Source organism: Benincasa hispida, chromosome 2 (genome assembly GCF_027475165.1).
Source record: "Benincasa hispida cultivar pf3 chromosome 2, pf3_genome.v1.1, whole genome shotgun sequence".
In the NCBI taxonomy this organism is placed as follows: Eukaryota; Viridiplantae; Streptophyta; class Magnoliopsida; order Cucurbitales; family Cucurbitaceae; genus Benincasa; species Benincasa hispida.
In genome coordinates, this window is record NC_143479.1 from 25,672,641 (window position 1) to 25,694,072 (window position 21,432).

At 32.4% G+C, this 21,432-nt stretch overlaps 1 protein-coding gene across 2 annotated transcripts; it reads left to right on the forward strand.

Annotated features, from left to right (window-relative positions):
- The first annotated feature begins 3,429 nt into the window (after window positions 1–3,429).
- Window positions 3,430–8,817, forward strand: LOC120071532 (K+ transporter 1). 2 transcript variants are annotated; one of them, XM_039023859.2, is made up of 11 exons: window positions 3,430–3,886; window positions 4,498–4,863; window positions 4,953–5,010; window positions 5,102–5,419; window positions 5,509–5,754; window positions 5,893–5,991; window positions 6,108–6,140; window positions 6,251–6,436; window positions 6,632–6,832; window positions 6,955–7,030; window positions 7,807–8,817. In XM_039023859.2, the coding sequence occupies exons 1-11, from the start codon at window positions 3,699–3,701 to the stop codon at window positions 8,655–8,657; spliced, it is 2,622 nt and encodes an 873-aa protein (XP_038879787.2). In that variant the 5' UTR covers window positions 3,430–3,698; the 3' UTR covers window positions 8,658–8,817. The 2 variants fall into 2 exon arrangements, with proteins under 2 accessions (XP_038879787.2, XP_090166821.1); XM_090310695.1 differs by having other exon boundaries at window positions 3,533–3,886; window positions 4,439–4,863.
- Window positions 8,818–21,432: the final 12,615 nt, after the last annotated feature.

Consider the following 21,432-nt stretch of genomic DNA (forward strand, 5'->3'; position numbering starts at 1 on the left):
AAAAGAGATTCCAAGGAGTAATATACAATTAATTGGTCACATTTTTTAAAAAAAAATTTGAGAAAAAATGGTCACATTAGAAATGTTAAATATTCATTTTCGTATTTTTTTAAAACAAAATATATATAACTTGTCACATGGGTCATTGAATTACCTCACATTTCACGATGCAAGCTACAAAAATTAATAACAACTGTAACAATAATAATTTTTTAACATTAGTCTATTAAAAATATATTTGAAATAGATTTTTTTCCCTATTTTCGAATTTGTTATATTTTAGTCCATATATATATGTATATATATTTTTAAATATCTAAATTTCATTTATCTATTATAAAAAGGTTCTTTAAAATAGTTATATTGTTAGTTCATTGAGAAATTTTCAATTTGTATATGTCAACTTTTCATATATAATATTTGAAAACATATATCATGATATATTTTTTGGAATGAAAATTATTTGTTTTTATCTATTTAATTTCAATAAAAATTAACTTTAAGTAGAATAATTTATAGAACATTAAATACAAAGATTAATTTAGAAATTTCTAATTTAGAAATAAAATATCTATTATTTTAAGCTAAATCTATTTATTGACTTAAAATAATGGCTTAATATTTTTACTATAAATAAAACGATGTCGATTTTAGAAAACAATTACTCGATTGATTAGAATAAAGTAAATTAATTAATATAAAATATATTCTATAATAGTTGTTGAATCTTACATTATTTTTATTATTATGTTTTTTTAACATTGCTAACATTTCATCATATATAGTTCAATTAGATAACGCCTCCACTTTTTATTACTAAAAACGACGTCGATTTTAGAAAATAATTACTCAATTTATTAGAATAAAGTAAATTAATTAATACAAAAGATACTCTACAATAGACATTGAATCTTGCATTGTTTTTATTATTATGTCTTTTTAACATTGTTAACATTTTACCATATATAGTTCAATTAGATAACGCCTCCACTCTTTATCAAAATAATAATAATAATAAATAATGTATTTAAACTTAACTAATGTAAAATAAAGATTTAAATCTCCATTCAAACGTTATTGAAATCAAATAAAATTATTAACATGAATAGAACGACAAAAATACAAAATTATAGCTTTTAAAAATTAGCGTTGTTCTTAAAAAACAACACAAAACAAAATTTTCTTAGTTCATGAAAATAGAATTTCAAATTTCAAATATCTCTTCTCTTGATCGGCCCTTTAAATTGCTAAATTAAAAATAGTATTTATGAGGTTAATTTTTAAAACAAATAAATTTATAAGTGTGAATAGTGTTTATATGATTTTTTTTAATAAAAAAAGGTCATATATTAAACAAAACCTAAAGAAATAAATTTTCGAACTTGTTTTTGTTTTCAAAATTTGGTTTAAAATTCAAATGTGTGTTCTTAACAAGGTGAAATTGAATGGAAAAAAAAATAGTGAAAAATAAACATAATTCTAAGAAAAATTTGTTATCAAACAAAATGGATCCACTAATTTGTGTTTATCATAACATAGATAGACATAGATAATAGTTTATTTGGATCTGTCACAGATAGATAATAAAATTTACTATATTTATAAATATTTTGAATTATTTTTTATATTTAAAAATAAGGGTGGAGCACATAGGGATCAGGGCACGTGCCCTCTCAAATTATCGATTTTTGTATTTTAAATATAAAATTTTAAGTAATAATTAATAATATTGTTAATAAATACATATTTATTGTTAAATCCCCTTTGCCGTGGTTGACTGATGCTAGGATTCTAGCCAATTGAAAGGATCTTCTGATCAGACATCATTTCGATTCCATTAGTAATGAGGATTCGGAATATCACACATTGATCAATCAAAAAGAGATTTAACAACTCAAGAGATTTGGGTTGAATGCAATTCCTTTATCTTGAAGTTTTTTTCTTCAAAATTTAGGAAAGTTTTTAATCTCAATTTTCAAAAACTTTCTCTTGAATATATAATGTTTATTTTTCTTTTCCTACATCATTTTCGTTAATTATAATATAGTAAATTAGTTAATTTATAAAATTGTGAATATTTTTTTTATATTTATTTATAGATATATTTTTTTATATAGTATTTTCTATATAAAATTTCTGATTCCACCACGGTTTGAAAACAAACCTATTAGTTAATGTTTAATCCATTAGTCCCAAAATTAAGAATAAAAAAAGAAAAAAAAAGTTGAAAAGTTTCCAAAATATTGGACTTGTCAGCTAAAAAGCGTAAGATTTTAGGGTGGGCGTGAAAATCAGGTGACATGCACGCAACGTGGCAGGAAGTTGAGGCGAGTGTCTTCACGCGCAATTTATGCGCGTGAGGATGATTTGATAATTATGCAGTTTTCCGTTTTAGCGCATCACGGATTTTGTAGAGTTTATATGGAATTCAGGGCTTTACTTCTGCCAGCTTGACATGGCGGTGATTCCCTTCCAAAGGGCAATTCCGTACTTTCCTTTCTAATGAGTCAATCCTAATTGTTTATTATAATTTTTAAATGCTCAAGATTCTTTCCTTTTCTTTTTTTTTTTTTGTCACCTTGAATTTGATCTCTTTTTTCTTTTTTAAAAAAATTATATTGTAATTATTTATTGGGTTATATTTTATTTACAAAGAATGGAAAGTAACTATTTATATGGAAAATTGTTTAAAAGCATTGTCCTTGGAAATGTATGTGTTTAATCCCTCCACTTAAAAGAAACTTAAAATATTAATCCTTTTAGATACTTTTATCTAAAAAAGAAAAAGTTATTGCACTTCCTTAAGCTAAATTATATATTATTCTAAAATACTTCCCTTCTTTGAAAAGTTACTATATAACCTTTTTTTCTCATAAATTTGGTACAATATTTTAGATATAAAATCAACTTAACATAATCTGGAATAACTTGATAACACTAACATATTTAAATACATTCACTTTTTGAGTTTTTTCTGCTTTAGAGATAATTTTAAAATATTTATAAAAAGTCAATAGTAATATTTCAATATTAGAAAGAATGTAAACTATTATTTATAATTTATCCCAATTTTTTACTATGTAAAAGATAAAATCTAAAGCCACACTTAATGATTCTATATATATATATATATATATATTCGAGGCTAAAACGAAAAAAAGTAACCTTCGAATGATGAAATATATTTTTCATGACCTTAAAAAAAAAAAAATCCAGAGCCAATAATTGTTTGTTTTTTTTGTTGAGAAAAAAAATCCATAGCCTATATTATTATAGCTCAAGGCCAACACGGCATTAGGGGAACCCAAAAAGGAGCTGTGTTTGACCAAAGTGCTTATTTTTATTTTATTATTTTTTGGAAAAAAGAAAAAAAGCGAAAAATAGTCAAAATGGAAAAATAAATAACTTTGGTAGTGCCAATTTGCAAATAGCCCACACCCTAAAACAAAACAAAAAGAATCCCGAAAACCTTACGCGCGGCGGAGACAGAGCTTTTTCTATATAAAGACACCCAAAAAGATCACTGCAAAGCCAAAAACAGGGGAAGGAGAAGGATTAAGCCAAGCACTTGAAACAAAATCACGTTATCAAACCAAACCGAAGAAGAAGAAAGAAGAAGAAGATATACCCATTAACAGGGGATTTTTCTTCTCCTTTTTTCTTTTTCTTTTTTTTTTTTGCAGCGTCCAACGTCAACAATGGACGCCATCAGAAACAGAGGAGGTTTCAGGGTTTCTGTTTGTGGTCAAGAAGAACTCGAACAACTCTCCAGAGATGGCAGTCAGTACAGCCTCACCACTGGAATATTGCCCTCTCTTGGCGCTAGAAGCAATCGCAGAGTCAAGCTTCGGCGCTTTATTATTTCGCCTTATGATCGTCGATACAGGTAGCTTTCATTTTCTCTTATTGAGTTTTTCAGAGGATTTTGGAATGGATTTTGCTGGTTGCTTTCACTCCTTCCTGAATTTCATATGACTTTTCCATTTGGGTTTGAAAATTGATAATTTAAACTCTTTATGTTCTTGTTGATTTCATTCATCCATTTGTGTATCAAAATGGTCAGATTTATTATTCGTTCCATTTGTTTTCTCAAGTTTTTGGAATTCCCCTGCTTCTGAATTTTCTCCTCTCTATTTGTTATTGTAAATAATGGTGCTTTCTGGCTTTTTACGTCTTTTTTGTTGTTAGCTTTTACTTCTTGTTTGTTTATGCGTTTCATCCTATTAAAGGTTATTCTAAAACGTCAGACGATTCTCCCCATGCCCTAAAGCTTGCAAAAAGGTAGATTTTGTATTTAATATAGAACTGGACAGAAACATATATATAAATATTTGTTTGGCGAATGGATTCAAGGGGTTGGATGTTTTTGCAAAATAAGAACTCTAAAGAGATTCTTTTCATGCACTGATTAAGCCAAAATTTATGCTTGTTTGCACAGGGTGATGCATAGCTTTCTCATTTTTCTGCCAAAAGTGGCTAAGGTTTTGTTATCTACAGGGTTTGGGAGACTTTTCTGGTTGTTTTGGTGGTATATACTGCTTGGGTCTCGCCGTTCGAGTTTGGATTCCTTAAGAAACCTCAATCACCACTCTCCGTTACAGACAATGTGGTTAATGGATTTTTTGCTGTGGATATTATTCTCACATTCTTTGTTGCATACCTTGATAAAACCACCTATTTACTTGTTGATGAACCCAAGAAGATTGCTCTGAAATATGCAAGGACATGGCTAATCTTTGATGTCATATCCACAATTCCATCTGAACTTGCACAGAAGATTTCCCCTTCACCTCTCCGTTCTTATGGATTATTCAACATGCTTCGTCTTTGGCGTCTTCGCAGAGTCAGTGCTCTTTTTTCCAGGTACAAAGGCTTTTCTATTTGCCTGTATATACAGAAACAAATATGCGTTCTACCTCTAAGTTAATATTTGTTTTCTTTCTTCTGAACAGATTGGAAAAAGATAGGAACTATAACTACTTTTGGGTTCGATGTGCGAAACTCGTTTGTGTAAGTTTTCATATGCGAATAGGATTGTGTTTTCAATTAGTTTTGTTTATTCTTAATCTGTTCTCTTATTTGTAGTCTATGTATTTTGCAGGTTACTCTCTTTGCGGTTCACTGTGCCGCATGCTTCTATTATCTTCTTGCTGCTCGTTATCATGACCCGAAAAATACATGGATTGGAGCATCTATGGAGAACTTTCTGGACCAAAGTTTGTGGATTAGATATGTCACTTCCATCTACTGGTCTATCACTACCCTAACCACTGTTGGATATGGCGATTTGCATCCTGTGAATACAAGGGAGATGATTTTTGACATCTTCTACATGCTTTTCAATCTTGGTTTGACAGCATACTTGATTGGAAACATGACCAACTTAGTTGTCCATGGGACCAGCAGGACTAGAAAATTTGTAAGTAGAAAATTCTTGCACAGTGTATAAATTGCACTTAATACTTTACAGTATAGTATACTAATTTTCCTTTTCTTTTCAATACTCAGAGAGATACCATACAAGCTGCATCTAGTTTCGCCCATAGGAATCAACTTCCTCTTCGTTTGCAAGATCAAATGCTTGCACATTTGTGTTTAAAGTTCAGAACTGACTCTGAGGGATTGCAGCAGCAAGAAACTCTTGATTCCTTGCCTAAAGCCATCCGATCAAGCATTTCACATTATCTTTTCTATTCTCTAGTAGACAAGGTCTACTTGTTTCGTGGTGTTTCAAATGACTTACTTTTTCAACTGGTAATTGGCAAATGTCTTTAAGCTTTTAACACATATTTTTTCCTTTTTATATGAGTCTTTTTCTTTTCTTTTTTTTTTTTTGGTGACTAGTATGATCGTTCTTTCTTTGATACTGAGTGATTTTCTGAAATGTTAAAGGTTTCAGAAATGAAGGCAGAATATTTTCCTCCAAAAGAAGATGTGATCTTACAAAATGAAGCCCCAACAGACTTCTACATTCTTGTCACTGGTGCTGTGGTAACTATTTAAGTTATCCGATTATGGAAGCTTTTAAGTTACTGACCGGAGTATTTGATTAATTAACTGCCAAGTTCAGCTCAAACCAAGTCTAATGTTTGATATTTTTTTCACAGGATTTGCTAGTTCTCAAGAATGGAGTTGAACAGGCAAGTCTGCTAATTGAAACTCTTGGGTCTTTTGAATAGTGGGTTTTTGGTTACCTATGTTGTAGTCCAAGGCAATTAATTTACTGACTAATTTGCTCCATTACTTGCAGCCTGTTGGAGAAGCTAAAACTGGTGATCTTTGCGGAGAGATTGGGGTGTTATGTTACAGGCCACAATTGTTTACTGTTCGTACAAAGCGATTGAGTCAGTTGCTGCGTCTGAATAGGACGGCTTTTCTGAATATTGTTCAATCCAATGTTGGCGATGGGACAATAATCATGAACAATCTTCTTCAGGTCTGCTTCCTTTGATCACTTATGTTGTGGGTTGACAAGAGTTACTTATGGATGTTGTCAAGTATATTTTTTTGCAACAACATTTCCTATACTTTTAAAAAAAACAAAAACTGAATTTTAATGGAATGGACATTTACAAAGCGATGTTTAACATATAATTTATCTACAATGACATTTTATTTTCTTGGTTGGCAGCATTTGAAGGCCTTGAAAGACAAGGACCCCATCATGGAAGGAGTTTTGTTGGAGACAGAGAACATGCTAGCTAGAGGCAGAATGGACCTACCACTTAGTCTTTGTTTTGCAACACTTAGAGGAGATGATTTGCTTTTACACCAGCTTTTGAAAAGAGGTCTTGATCCAAATGAATCAGACAACACAGGGAGGACTTCACTTGTGAGTTTAATTTCCTGTTGCTCTTTGACTTTCTATCAGAAGATCATGCATAAAGATTAAATAGGTTTTCCCATTCTCATTCCTCATTGCTTTTCTTGTTTTCCCCATTTATGTAATACCAGCATATAGCAGCATCAAATGGAAATGAGAACTGTGTTCTTCTGTTACTGGACTATGGAGCGGATCCGAATAGTAGAGGTAGTTTTCTTTACAATTCACTGATATTACTGATATTATAAAACAACTTTAGAGATATTTTTCTCTACAACCATTTGCTTGCTATGCATATCATACTTGTTATTTAATGTGAATGAAAAATATGTGGCACTGCGTTGACTTCTCTCACCCCTGCAAAAGCATTTATTTTCCCTCCATTATTGTATTTCAAGTCAACTATCTCTATTTTTTTTTTTTTAAATATGATTCAACAGTGACTGAATATTAGAATACATGTGTATTTTCCCAAGGAATTCTGTGTTCTTATATTTAAGGCCCAAGTTGACCTTCTAATATTCTTATCCAAAACAGTCTTAATAGTTATTTGCTTTAGACACATTTGGAACCCATAAAAAAATCTACTCCAACTGTCTCATTTTCCATTATAGGTGTTCTTATTGTAGTGTCCTCGCTGGCATCCAATTTCTTATCATAGCATAGCTTGATAAACAGATCATATAAGGGTCATTGCAAATAATACATACCTTATCATGTGCTTCATTTCTGTTGAATTGTTTTGTTTATTATATATATATCTCCTGTGGATCTCTTCCTCTAGGATTACATTTCTATTTTGAGGAACGTATTAAAATAATAATATTGGAGGAATGTAGAGACATAAGCTGACAAACACTTGGAATTATTGAAGGATTTCATTGAGTTGGGGGTCTAAGTTAAAGATTTCTGTTGCATTATTTGATTTAATGTATCCAAACAGACTGGAAAGATGATATATTTTTTGTTGTTTCTTTCTACAGATTCAGATGGGATTGTGCCCTTATGGGAGGCAATACTAGGTGGCCATGAGGCAGTAGTTCAGCTACTTATAGACAACGGTGCTAACCTTCGATCGGGAGACGTGGGCCACTTTGTGTGTACTGCTGCAGAGCAAAACAACCTCCAGTTGCTAAAGGAGATTCTCCGATATGGAGGAGATGTTACGAGTGCCAGGAACAATGGAACGACAGCTTTACATGTTGCTGTTTGTGAAGACAACATCGAGATCGTCAAGTTCCTTCTCAAGCAAGGAGCTGATATTGACAAACCAGATGTCCATGGATGGACTGCAAGAGATCTGGCAGATCAACAGGGACATGAGGAAATTAAAAACCTCTTCCAAACAACAAAAGAGTCAAAAACTCAATCTGTCGTTGCCATTCCGGAGAAGCAGACCGGGATTCGCTTCCTTGGAAGGTTTACAAGCGAGCCTATGATTCGTCCTCAACCTCAGGAAGCAAATGATGGTTCATGGCCTGGTCAATCTCGTCCCCGGCGTAGGACTAACAACTTCCATAATTCCTTGTTTGGTATCATGTCAGCAGCACACTCAGGAGAGAGAGACATTCCTTTTCCTGATAACCAAACCAGTGGACAGAACTCTGGAACCAACCCAGCAAGGGTGATAGTCAGCTGTCCAGAGATCGGTGAGGTTGGCGGGAAGTTGGTGCTGCTTCCGGAAAGCTACAATGAGCTGCTCGAGATTGGTGAGAAGAAATATGGGATTATGGCAACAAAGGTATTGAACAAAGACGGAGCTGCCATTGAAGATATAGAGGTCATTAGGGATGGTGATCATCTTATTTTTGCAAGTGATGGAAGAACCACATAAAATTTCGTTCTTTTCGTTTTGTTTTGAATTACTGAAAGCCAATTGTAAACGAAAGAGAATAACTATCAAATAGATAGAGGAGTTTGTAAAGTGCAAAACATGTATATAGTTTAAGCATTTTTTGTGCAATTTGAATGCATCTACCATTTTGACACCAAAATTGGTGGTCGAGAATTGAAATGGACTGCTTCGAATCACCCCATGTATTTGTAAAGTGCAAAACATTGAAATGCATCTACCATCTTAGGATTGGATTGTATCGACTTATGTTTTGAGTCGATTAAATCATAAATTTTCATAAACCAATCAATTTATACTTGATCTTAGCCAAAAGGTTGAGAAAGATATAATAAATTAGTCAATTTAAAAATTTTATTACAACTATCTTTACAAATCATATATTAGAGTAAATGCATGAATGATTCTCATAGAAAATTTTGACTAAGTTTAAATTAATTCATTTATTAATTAATGCTGCAACCCCTAAAACTTGATAATTTAATGGAAGGGAGAACATAATAGTTTAAATTAATGCTGGAACCCCTAAAACTTAATAATTTAAAATGTGTCCTTTTTAGGTTTTAGATAATTAAAATGTTTTTTTTTAAAGTATAAAATTCCTAATAAACAGGTATTAAAAAAAAATTAGGTTCATTTTGAAACACTTGAATGATGAATTATCGAAAACTAACTTAAAGTGTTTAAAAATATGTAGTAAGAAATACTTAATGCAAAAATAATGAAGATAAAATAATAAATAATAATTATTGAATGATAAATTTTGGACCAATTGCAAATTTCCATGTCATTTACTAAATACGAAATTCCAAATAATGGAATTATAGAGTGTCCCAAATTGAAGTTGAAGACATAAATTGGTGAATTTCGATGAGCCACATGTTTTCTTCATGATCATTGGATTGAATAACATTAATTCGGTCCAACTTGATATCATTATTTGTTGAACCAAAAAATAGGCTTAATGTCAAATAACGCCTAAATTCAATTAGTTGGGCCCCACGACCAGGTCCATGGACCAATCAAGCCCAAGCCAATGAAGCCCCGAACTCTATAAATAGAGGAGTTTTCTTCATTTGTGGGGGTCAGAAATTTTGAGCTTAGAGGGAATTCTTTACAATTATCTTTACAATTAGAAGACTTCTTGATTCCTGAAGCTGACCACACTTGAAGACTGCAGTCCTTTGGAGATACAAATATTCTTCCAAGACTCCAACTTCAAGAACATTCACACGCTTTGCTTCCATTCATTCACAAGTTCAATCGATTTTCGAGATGCAAGACATACACACGCTTCCACTCAGGATTTCAATCCCATTATGTACGAGGCTTCTAGAGAAATGTATTTCGTGGAGTTTTTACATAAATAAAATCGGTGTACTAAAATAGAAAATAGCATGCTTTAAAGAAAGGAAAGAACCATTCTCATCTTTGTAGATTCGCAAGCTCCTAGAACGATCCTCTCGATATTCCAACAAACAACTCCTCCCATGATCTTGAACACGAACGTCTCCTTGAACAATCTTGAACACGACCATGAGAATAATCTTGTTATTCTCAAGGATTTCAATGAATGGTTGTGGCTTAGGAAAAAAAAACTTTGGGAGAGTAGAGAGGATCTTTTTTGTGGCTTAGGAAAAAATTTGCACAATGAATGCTTTCTTTCAAAAGGGCCATAAGGAAGACTTTATATAGAGAAGGGTCAACCACCTTCTCCAAGTCGTTTTTCAATTTTTTCTTGTGCATAATTAATTAAATAATACTTAATTAATTAATTAGCACATTAATTAAATAACTATTTATACATTAAATCCAATTTAACGTATATATATCTAATTATCATAAACATTGTATGTCTATGTGCAACACCTCTCTATTTATTAATTAATTCTTTGTGAATCTAATTCACTCGAATTAATTGTTTGAATCTCATTCAAATGTTTCTTTCTAACTTAATTTGAATTATAGATCACATCCATAATCAATTACATATTAATCATATTAATATACAATTTCGTCAAATTGATTTGAATAATTCAAATCATTCCTCTTTAATATCCTTTAGTGAGTTAACAAGGGGACTTGGTGGACTTGAAGATCAAAAGCTCTAACGATATGAGATCAATTGGCTAAACTCATTAACAAGTTAATCAATATTCGTTAATTGTGGGTACACTCCATTAAAGACCCACAACTGCACTATTCTCACTATAGATATATTTTTGTGTCCACAGATATAGACTAATAATAGCATATTAGTTCTTCACGAGTGTTCGTAACTTCAATTAGGTCAAATTACTGTTTTACCCTTGGGTTACCTTTGACTCCTTAAGCACCAGTGTTTCTCCAATGAACAACCTGTTTATGGTCCAACCAATAAACAGAAACCCCTCTCGGGCCAATGAAAGGGTAGAGCTTTCTGTTCAAGTCCCAAAGACACCACTTAAAGGAACACTCATCTACTTATCCTAAAGATGGGAATGAGTGAATTCCATCTTGTATTATCAGCTCCCTACTCGATCTTGTCCCCAAAATGGTAGGCTTATTAAGTCGGCAAACTGGCCACTCCCACCTCTACAAATAAAAGGGCAATCCCTCGTGAACATGAGTTCATAATATACTCGGGATTAGGACTAAGTTGCTTAGGTCATCCTAGTGAAATAGAAACTTAACTAGTCAGTGGTGTTACATCTAGTGGTTACTATTTCTCAGTCCAATCTTATGCAAACTAATTGTATAAGATACCCTCACTCACGTGTCACTTACATGAAAGCGTTGGATAGTTGCGTTTGTATAAAATACAAAGTGGATCATATCCATAGTGTCACAAGGATAAGGTACCCAACCTTATCCCTATACTATAAATCCTTTAGGCTGTATCTTGAATAATGATTCCTATATGTCTCCACATACAATTCAAGACTCATAAGGCAGCCTTAGATATCAATTTATTGGATTTAGGGTTGTTAAGACAAAATAGAAAACAACACAATAACATTTATTTAATTAACATATATAACTTTTTATTGATGACGATCAATTAATAACACCCAGCAGTGTGAACACTGATCCTCTAAGAAGATCAACAAGTCCAAAGGTTGATCATCCAAGAAGATCAACAAGCCCAAAGGCTGATCATCCTAGAAGATCATCAAACCCAAACGCCGATCATCCAAGAAGATCAACAATTCCAAAGGTCGATCATCCAAAATGATCATTAAGTTCGACGATCGATCATCCAAGAAGATGATCAAGCCCAAAGGTCGATCATCCAAGAAGATCAACAAGACCAAAGGCCAATCATCCCAAAAAATCATCAAGCACAAAGGTCGATCATCCAAAAAGATCAACAAGTCTAAAGACTGATCATCCAAAAAGATCATCAAACCCAAAGGCTGGTCACTTGGAGTGCGTTAAGGTAGAAACTAGATCACAAACGTGCTATTCCTTTGAGGCCTACATCTTTTTCCAAAAGATCATCAAACCCAAAAATTGATCATCCAAGAAGATCAATAGACTAAAAGGTTGATCATCCAAAAAGATCAATAGGCCCAAAGGCCGATCATCTAAGAAAATCAACTAAATTAAAAATTAAAGTTTATTTTGAAAGCATCAAAGGTGTATTAGAGATTGTACTCGCTATACTGAAATTAATACGAATACAAAAGTTCAAATTCCACGAAACAAGTTTCTCTGGAAGCTTCGTGTGAACAAATTGGCATGCCCAGTGGAACACCTCTACCTTTCATCTCTCTTTCGTCATCCAAATCAACAAATGAACAAATGGCACCAAAGAAAGCTGCATCCAAGACAACTGCTACAATCGACTCCTATACAGGACTTGTCACCCAGAGTCACTCAAAGGAGATCCTGCCTGAACAAGAAAAAGACTCTGTCATAAGGGATAAAATTTGGGAACCGATGATGGAATTTCCTAAAGGCAGGATCATCATAAAAAAAAAAATCTATTGTTCGACAATTTGTTCCTACTTCTAATCGATCAAAGAAAGAATCATAATTTGATATAGTGTCTGTCATGATGGTTGACATAACGACTGAGTCGACAATGACAGAGATGAAGAGGAAGATAAATATCTTAATGAAAATTGTTGAGGAGTGAGACCATGAAATCGCTGCCTTAAGAGATCAAATACTGACTCGAGAAACTGCTGAGATGAGTCAAACTCCAGCAGTCAAAGTCAATGACAAAGGAAAGGTTGTCCTGCAGGAAAGTCAGCCGCAACAATCTACCTCTGCCGCCTCTCTGTCAGTTCAACAATTACAGGATATGATCACAAACTCCATAAGAGCTCAGTATGGAGGACTGTCACAAACTTTTTTTTTATATATTCCAAATCGTACACCAAGAGGATCAACAATTTGAGAATGTCAGCTGGGTACCAACCCCCAAAGTTCCAACAGTTCGATGGAAAAGGGGAATCCAAAACAACATGTTGCTCACTTCATCAAAACTTGTAAAAATACAGGGACCAAAGGAGACTTGCTAGTCAAGCAGTTTGTGTAAGATTCTACAACATGCATGTGGAAGCAATAAGGAAATTAAGCATTTTAACTACATTAATTTTAGGAATCAAGCATGCATGTTCATATCAAGAAATTAGGGTTTAAGAAATACAACCTTTGTAGATCTCTAAGTTGAAGCAATTCCTTGCTTTAATCTGATTACGAATTCGTCGTGGACCACCGCTAGAGTCTTCCCTGCTATTTTCCTGCCTTAGAACGGATTGTGAGATCCAATCTATGACGAATTTGAAGGGAATTTTGAGGTATTGAGAGTTTTGGTGTATGAAATTGAAAGAACAAGTTCTTCAAATTGTCAATTTTGCATGAAGATTTTTCTAGCCAAAATTTCGTTTTTTTTATAAATAATGTTATTTTAAAATTTATTGACAAAAATAGAGTTGGTATGAAAGTATTGATAAAAATAGGGTTGTAAAATCGTGGATGGGGTCCAGGAGTGTCGACTTAGCAGATAAACCATGTACCTTGTCAACGATTTAAGGCTAAATCGTGAGCGGGGTCTATGATTTCCTAACCACATGTCAAGTAAAGATTTAAGGCTAAATCATAAATGAGATTTGATCATTTTGGAAGGGATATTCATGTTTGACCATTTAAAAGAATAAAAAGAAATAAATGGAAATGACATTAATGTTTGACCATTTTTTTAAAACAAAATGTTTGACCATTAAAGATTAGGAATTTTTTTGTTATAGAATTCGAAAATATTAATTTACATATTCTATCACTAATGACATTATATATACCAATTAAATTTTAAATCTATTTATGAGATTTTTTTTAGCAATATCTACTTATGCATTTTTTTAATAAAATTCATGAATTATGAATTAAAAACAAACATTATATTTGACTCCAATTTAATTTTAGGATTTTTTTAAAATAATTTTATTTTAATATTTATTGACAAAAATAGAGTTGGTTTGAAAGTATTGACAAAAATAGAATTGGTTTGAATATTTATGGATTTTGAAAGCAAATCCTTTCATTTTCTTTTTTAAAAAATAAACTGCTACCATTGAGTTTTTTTTCTCTTTTAAGTGAGAACCTAAATATAATGTTACATTAACAAATTTGTTGGATGAAGGAAATTTTAATTGATCGACCTGAACAAAAACTGAATCTTTTGTATATTCTAAAATTTCACCTCAAGATTTTCATTAAAAAAAGAAATATGTGTATATATATATATACCTTTCATTAAAATTTCAATTAATGCAGAAATTAATATAATGGCGACATGTAATTAATTCAAATTTTTCTCGAATTTATGTGGTAACTTATTAATATGGGAAATTGTGAAAACAATGAAAAAAAAATAAAAATATGAAAATCGTGGACGGTCTCGAATTTTTTTTATATGAAAACTTATTAATATAGGAAATTGTGAAAACAATTAAAAAAAATAAAAAATGGAAATCATGGTCCCCGTCCACGAGTTTGGTCTTTATTGACTAAGTCATACCCTGACATGGAGGCCACAACAATAATCGTGCACCGGGTACACGATTTTGCTACCCTATTTTTGTCAATACTTTTTTCTTCCACCTTAGTATTGTAATTTCTTTCCTATATACACTATTTTTGTCATTACTTTAAAAAATTACGTTATTTTTTAACTTAATCCCAAAATTTCTTATATTTAAAGAAGAAACCATGCAAACCTAATTGCATCTACAAATGACATCAAATCACATGCATTAAGTAGGAATTGAGGTGGTTTAATTAGTGGAAAAAGTGAGATTTTCACACTGACCCTAAATTGAATTCAAATTTAATTTTGATAATTAATTCAAATAATTAATTTTAAATAAAATTCATTTCCTTTTTAAAAAAATTTTAAATAATTAATTAAGCACTTTAATTAATAAAATTAATTTAATAGAAAATATGGATTTATGTGTACCATGTTTAAATCAAATATTTTTAACTCTCCAATTTTTTTAATTCAACAATTAAACTATATACAATTACGTCAATTATATCTCATATAATTCAACGTTTATTCCCTTAACCAAATTTGAACATTTCAAATTCTCATCACATTGTTCTAAGGTTTAGTCTGATCTGAGCCAGTAGGCGGACCTACAGATTATGAATTCCAACGATTCGAGAGTAACCGGCTAAACCCTTTAACCTAATTAACCAACCTTCCTTAACTACTGGGATACTCCACTAAAGCCCAGTAGCTGCACTCTCCTCGCTGTAAATATATTTCTATCCATTTGATTGAACCATGATTAGTAATTCGATCCTTCACAGGTTGTTCATAATAACAGTTGGGTCAATATTACCGACTTACCCCTGGAATTACATCTTGCTCCTTGAGTCCCACTAATCCTCTAATGAACAATTGGTTTGTGGTCCAACCATCAAACCAAGTCCCTCTTAAGCCAATGAGAGGGTGGAGCCCCTTGTTCAAGACCCAGAGTAAGCACTTAAGAGAATAATCTATCTACTATTCCTAGAATCGGGTAGGAGCAAATTCCATCTTACAGGACTATGTCCCCAACTATCTATCCAGTTTTGCCCTTAAAATGGGAGGCTTATTGGGTCGATGATGTTGAGCTATTCTCATCCATGCAGATTAAAGGATAATCCCGAATAAACAAGATGTTGGGAATGTCCTAAACTCGCAGTTCGTAAATATTGTTAACATATTCAATTTATCAACAAAAGTATTATTGAGTATTTTATTCAATAAATTTATTGTTGATATTGCATTCTTTTATAAAAATCCAATAAACAAATCTATGACTATAATATGAATACTTATCCTGTGTAATGAGTTCGCATAAGATCAGACCTCGAAATAGTCACTTTTCTTTATAACAACCGTTTACTATTAAAACTGACTTTTTCAAATTGAACGACTTAGGGTAACTCAATCTTAATCATGAGCTGACTATGAACTCCTATTTATTCAGGATTATCCTTTGATCTGCATAGGTGAGAGTAGTCTAACAACACTACTTAATAAGTCTCCTTGGTAGCTCAAAAGAATTTAGTTGAGAATCAGTTTTTGGATTAATTTAAATTTTTTAAATTAATAGAGGGATTTAATTATATATGATGTAATTTAATTGTTTCAATTATATATGATATAATTGTAATAATGTATTTGATACATTATAGCTTAATGGGAGGAAATAAATATTTGAATGAGATTCAAATATATTTTCTATGAATGTGATTCATAGTTGTTAAATTTAATATAAATGTGATTTATATTAAATGCCATAAAATAGAGAAAAGAAACTATAGTTTATATCTATGCGATACAATATTAAAGCTATAGGTTATATGTTATATTTGATATAACATATAGGTTATAATGTTATATTTGATATAACATATAATTTTTATATATAAATATAATATGATAAGTTAGTTATCATATTTATTTATATTTTATTATTATTATTTGAAAATAAGGAAGGGAGTTTCAACTCTCTTCCACAATCTTTTCTCTCCACCCACTTTGGGTTATTATTCTTTTATGGAAAAAGGAATAAAAGAAAATTTATTTTTCTTCTTCCTTGAACGTTGAACTTGTTGAATGATTGAGAGAGTGTTACAGAAAAGTTCCGTGAGTTTTCCTTGTGTGTGATATCTCTCAATCTTCTTTTTCCTCCACCCTAAGACTTATCCCTCCTAACCAAAATAGTCAGAGCCCACCACTCATGGGTTTTCACCCCGAGAATACCAAGGACTCCATTGTAGTTGTGTCCAGGTTTCTGTTTGAGGTTTCGTTGAAGAAGGTCTTCAAGATGTTCGTGACTGTTCGAGGGATTCATGAAGAAAGATTCTTCAAAGGTGATATTTCTTGAACTTATTTCTTTTAAAAGTATGCTGTAATTTATTTTAAATGCATATCTGTTGTATGTTTACTGTAAACTTAGTATTCGATAATTAATGAAATTTGGTTGATCTGCTTTCGCTCAAGGTTCTCCTCACACGAGTTCCTTCAATATGTTTCATGTCCTCAACTTCTTGAGGTGTCTTAGGACATTGTTCCTTTGATAGATGAATTCCATGCCTGAAAGGTAACAAACCCCTCTTGGAATTCTGCATCTTATATCTAGACAACATCTTATCTATATATGATACTTGAGAAAGTGGCTAACGTTTTATTCTTGCCATTCCAAACAATTTGGATTCCAAGAACAAACCGAGTTTCTCCCAGATCTTTAATTTGGAATTGCATTGCTAGCCACTATGTAACGTCAGTAAGGTATCCCACATCATCCCCAATGAATAGGATGTTATCAACATACAATACTATGAAAGCTACAATTTTGTTGACAATCTTCTTGTAGACACAAGGTTCGTCAATATTCTGTTCAAAATTATAAGATTTGATCACAATGTCAAATCTTATATTTCAGGATCTAGATGCTTGTTTCAACCCATAAATGGATCGTTTTAGCTTGCAAACCTTTTGGTCTTGACCCTGTTCAATGAACCCCTTTGGTTGAGCCATATAGATACTCTTTTCAAGATTGCCATTGAAAAAGGCTGTCTTGACATCCATTTGTCAAATTTAATAATCATAAAAGGTAGCTATGGAAAAGAGTATTCTAATCGACTTTAGCATGGCAACAGAAGGAAGGTTTCTTTATAGTCCACCCCCTCTCATTGGGTATAACCTTTTGCCACCAGTCGAGCCTCAAAGGTCTGCACCTTATCGGCTTGGTCTTGTTTCCTCTTGTAGGTCCATTCATAACCAATAGGTTTTATCCCATTTGGCTAATCTATAAGTTTCCAGACCGAATTGAAGTACATAAACTCCATTTAGAGGTCCATGGCTTTGATTCACTAGTCTTAGTCTACATCATTCATTTCCTGTTTAAAGGTTAATGGATCCTCAATGGCATCATCCAGTATGACGACCTAAGTTTCTGTTAAACTCATGTAATGGTCAGTTTGTTGAAAAACCCTCTCACTACATCGAGGTACTCTTATCTCTTGAGAAAGATGTGACTGACCAGTTCCATCAACAACTCTTATTGAAGGTTCTTCCTGATTAACAACTCTTGTTGATTTATCTGTAGCATATTTGGAAATTTCATTCAATACTAGCTTACTACGAGGTTGATGATCTCTCATGTGATCTTCCTCTAAGAATATAGCATTTGTCGATACAAATACTTTGTCATCTTGAGGATCATAAAACAGACCACCTTTCGTGTCCTTGGGGCATCCTATGAATAGACACAGTTTTGAAAGAATTCATAAGGTGTTTTAAAAATACTTTTCGAAGGAATCATGTTCAAAATGTATTCCACAGTCTGTATTGCATATCCCCAAAACGAATTAGGCAACTGAGCATAACTCATCATTGAACAAACCATGTCTAACAGGGTGCTATTTCTCCTTTATGATAAACCATTCTGTTAAGATGTATAGGGTGCTATGAGTTGAGACTGGATTCCATGTTTTATCAAATAGTTTTGGAATCTCAAGTCCATATACTCTCATCCTCGATCTGATCGAAGTGTTTTAATTGTTTTATCTAATAGGTTCTCAACCTTAGCCTTATATTCCTTGAACCTTTCAAGAGTTTCAGACTTATAATGCATTAGGTAAACATAGCCACACCTTGAATAATCATCAATAAAACCGATGAAATATTCATACCCTTCTCGTGCTTTATCATTCACCAGACCATAGAGGTCTGAATGCACAAGTTCTAAGGGTTATTTGGCTCTAAAACCTTTTCTTGTAAAAGATCTTTTGGTAATTTTACCCTCAAGACAGGATTCACATGGAGGTAAAAAGTTGTCTTCTAACTGACTTATTAGGTCCACTATTTACCAATCTCCCAATTATATTGAGATTAATATGTGCAAGTCTCAAGTACCAAAGATAAGCATTAGGAGAAACTTTTTGGCTTTTATTTTGAGTCTCAAATGTTTTAAACATCTCAGTATTCAAAATAGCTTTAGCCTCGGTTGGTTTTAACACGCATAAGTTGTTTTCTAGTTTTGCAGAATAGATATGAATTGTTGGGATTAGTGTCCTAAATCTCTTGTAATCTCGTAGTTTGTAAACTTTGTATAAACATATTGTTGTTAATAAAATAAGTGTTACTCAATCCAATAAACTAAAATAAGTGTTACTCAATCCAATAAACTAAGATCCTAGGTTGTTTCATGTAATTTAAATAAGTAGAGACATATAAGTGGATCTTGTTTAAATAATAAACTTAAACAGTGTGTAGTAGATGGATCAGACTGGGTACTTTATCCTGGTGACACTATGGATGCGGCTCACTTTGTAGGTGTTACAAGTGTTGTAAAGTACTACAAATGATCTGATCCTGATCATTTATGTAGAAACATGTGAGCGGAGGTATCCTAAATAAAGAGTTTGTATAAGACCGAACCACAAAATAATTAGTCTTTTTACATTTCACTAGGATGACCATAGGTGGCATGACCTGAGTCTTGAGTATGTTGTGAATTTCTGCTCATGAAAGCGGTTCTTTGATTTGTATGGATGAGAGTGGCCAGATTACCAACTCAATAATCCTACCATTTTGGGGATTCGTTTGACTGGGGAGCTGGAAATGCAGCTACACAAGACAGAATTCACTCATTCCTTGATGTCGAGTAAGTAGATAAATTGCTTCATTAAGGACTGATGCAGGGGTTTGAACATAGTGGCCACACCCTCTCCTAGCCTGAGAAGGACTTGGTCATAGTTGGACTATGACTTATTGTTCATTAAAGGGATTAGTGGTACTTAAGGAGTTAGATGTAACTATAGGGGCAAAACGGTAATTTTGGCCCAGTTGTACTTACGAACAACTTGTGAAGGGTCATCGTATTGTTGATTGGTTATATCCAATGGACACATAAATTTATCTGTAGTGCAAAGAGTGCAGCTGTCAGTCTTTAGTGAAATGACCAGTAGTTAATAGATGTTGGGTAATTTAATTAAGGAGTTTAATTAATTACCCAATACCGTTGGAGCTTCAATCTATAGATCCATAAAGTCCCCTCTATAGCTCAATAGAGATTTAACTGAGAATTAATTTTGGATTAATTTGAAGTGTTCAAATTAATTGAGGGAATCAATTATATGTGATATAATTGATTAAAATAATTATATATATGATATAATTAATATAATGTATTTGTTACATTATAATATAAGGTAATATGAGAGGAATTTGAAGAATACAGGAGAATACATCAAGGGAGAATACATTATTTGATTATAATATAAGGTATTAATTGATACATCAAACCCTAAGGAGAATATAGAAGGTTCCAGTTTGGTGGTGTCCCAATTAGGTTTCTAGATCGTGATCTTGATCGAGGGAGTTCTTTAAGAAATTCGTTCTTCAAAGGTATTTTCTTCTTCCTTTTTTTCTTTAGAAAAGCATGTTGTAGGTTTAAATTAAATGCATAATCTTCTCTTTTAATTCTATAATTTTTGTAAGTTATGTGAAAAACAAAAATTGACCGATCCCCGCATTCCGTTGCGTAAAGCTTCAATGGTTTTTCCTTCATGAATACTTCTTGAACTAATGAACACGTCATTTGTTTCAAAAGATATTTGGTACAATTGTTCTAACAAACAAGAGATGGATATTAAATTCCTTCTTATAGCAGGAACATAAAAGACCTTTGTGGTCTGATAAATGTTAAAGCAAGGGGAGGATTTGAATACTTTATCACTTTCACTGATGTAGGATTCTAGAACTATATGATAGAAGGAATCATATCTCAACTCTAAGAGCCCGGTAAACCCCAACATAATGGTGTATCAGAAAGGAGAAACAGACCCCTGTTAGACATTGTTCGTTCTATGATGAGTTATGCTTCTCTTCCCATCTCATTCTGGTGTTATGCAGTGGAGACTACAACATACCTTTCGAACCATGTTCCATCAAAGAGTGTTTCTGAAATACCTTTTGAGTTATGGAGAGGTCATAAAATTAGTTTACAACATCTTATGATTTAGGGGGGTCCAACACGTGATTGTAGCAAACCTAAAGAAATTGGAACCGCGTTTAAAATTATGCCTATTTGTAAGCTATTCCATGGAAATGAGAGATGGTTTATTTTTTGATCCAAAAGAGAATAAGGTATTTGTATTGAAAAATGCAACCTTTTTGGAGGAAGACCACATTAGATAGCATAAATCACGAAGTACGATTGTATTAAATGAACTCATTAAAGACATTACTGAAACTTCAACAAGA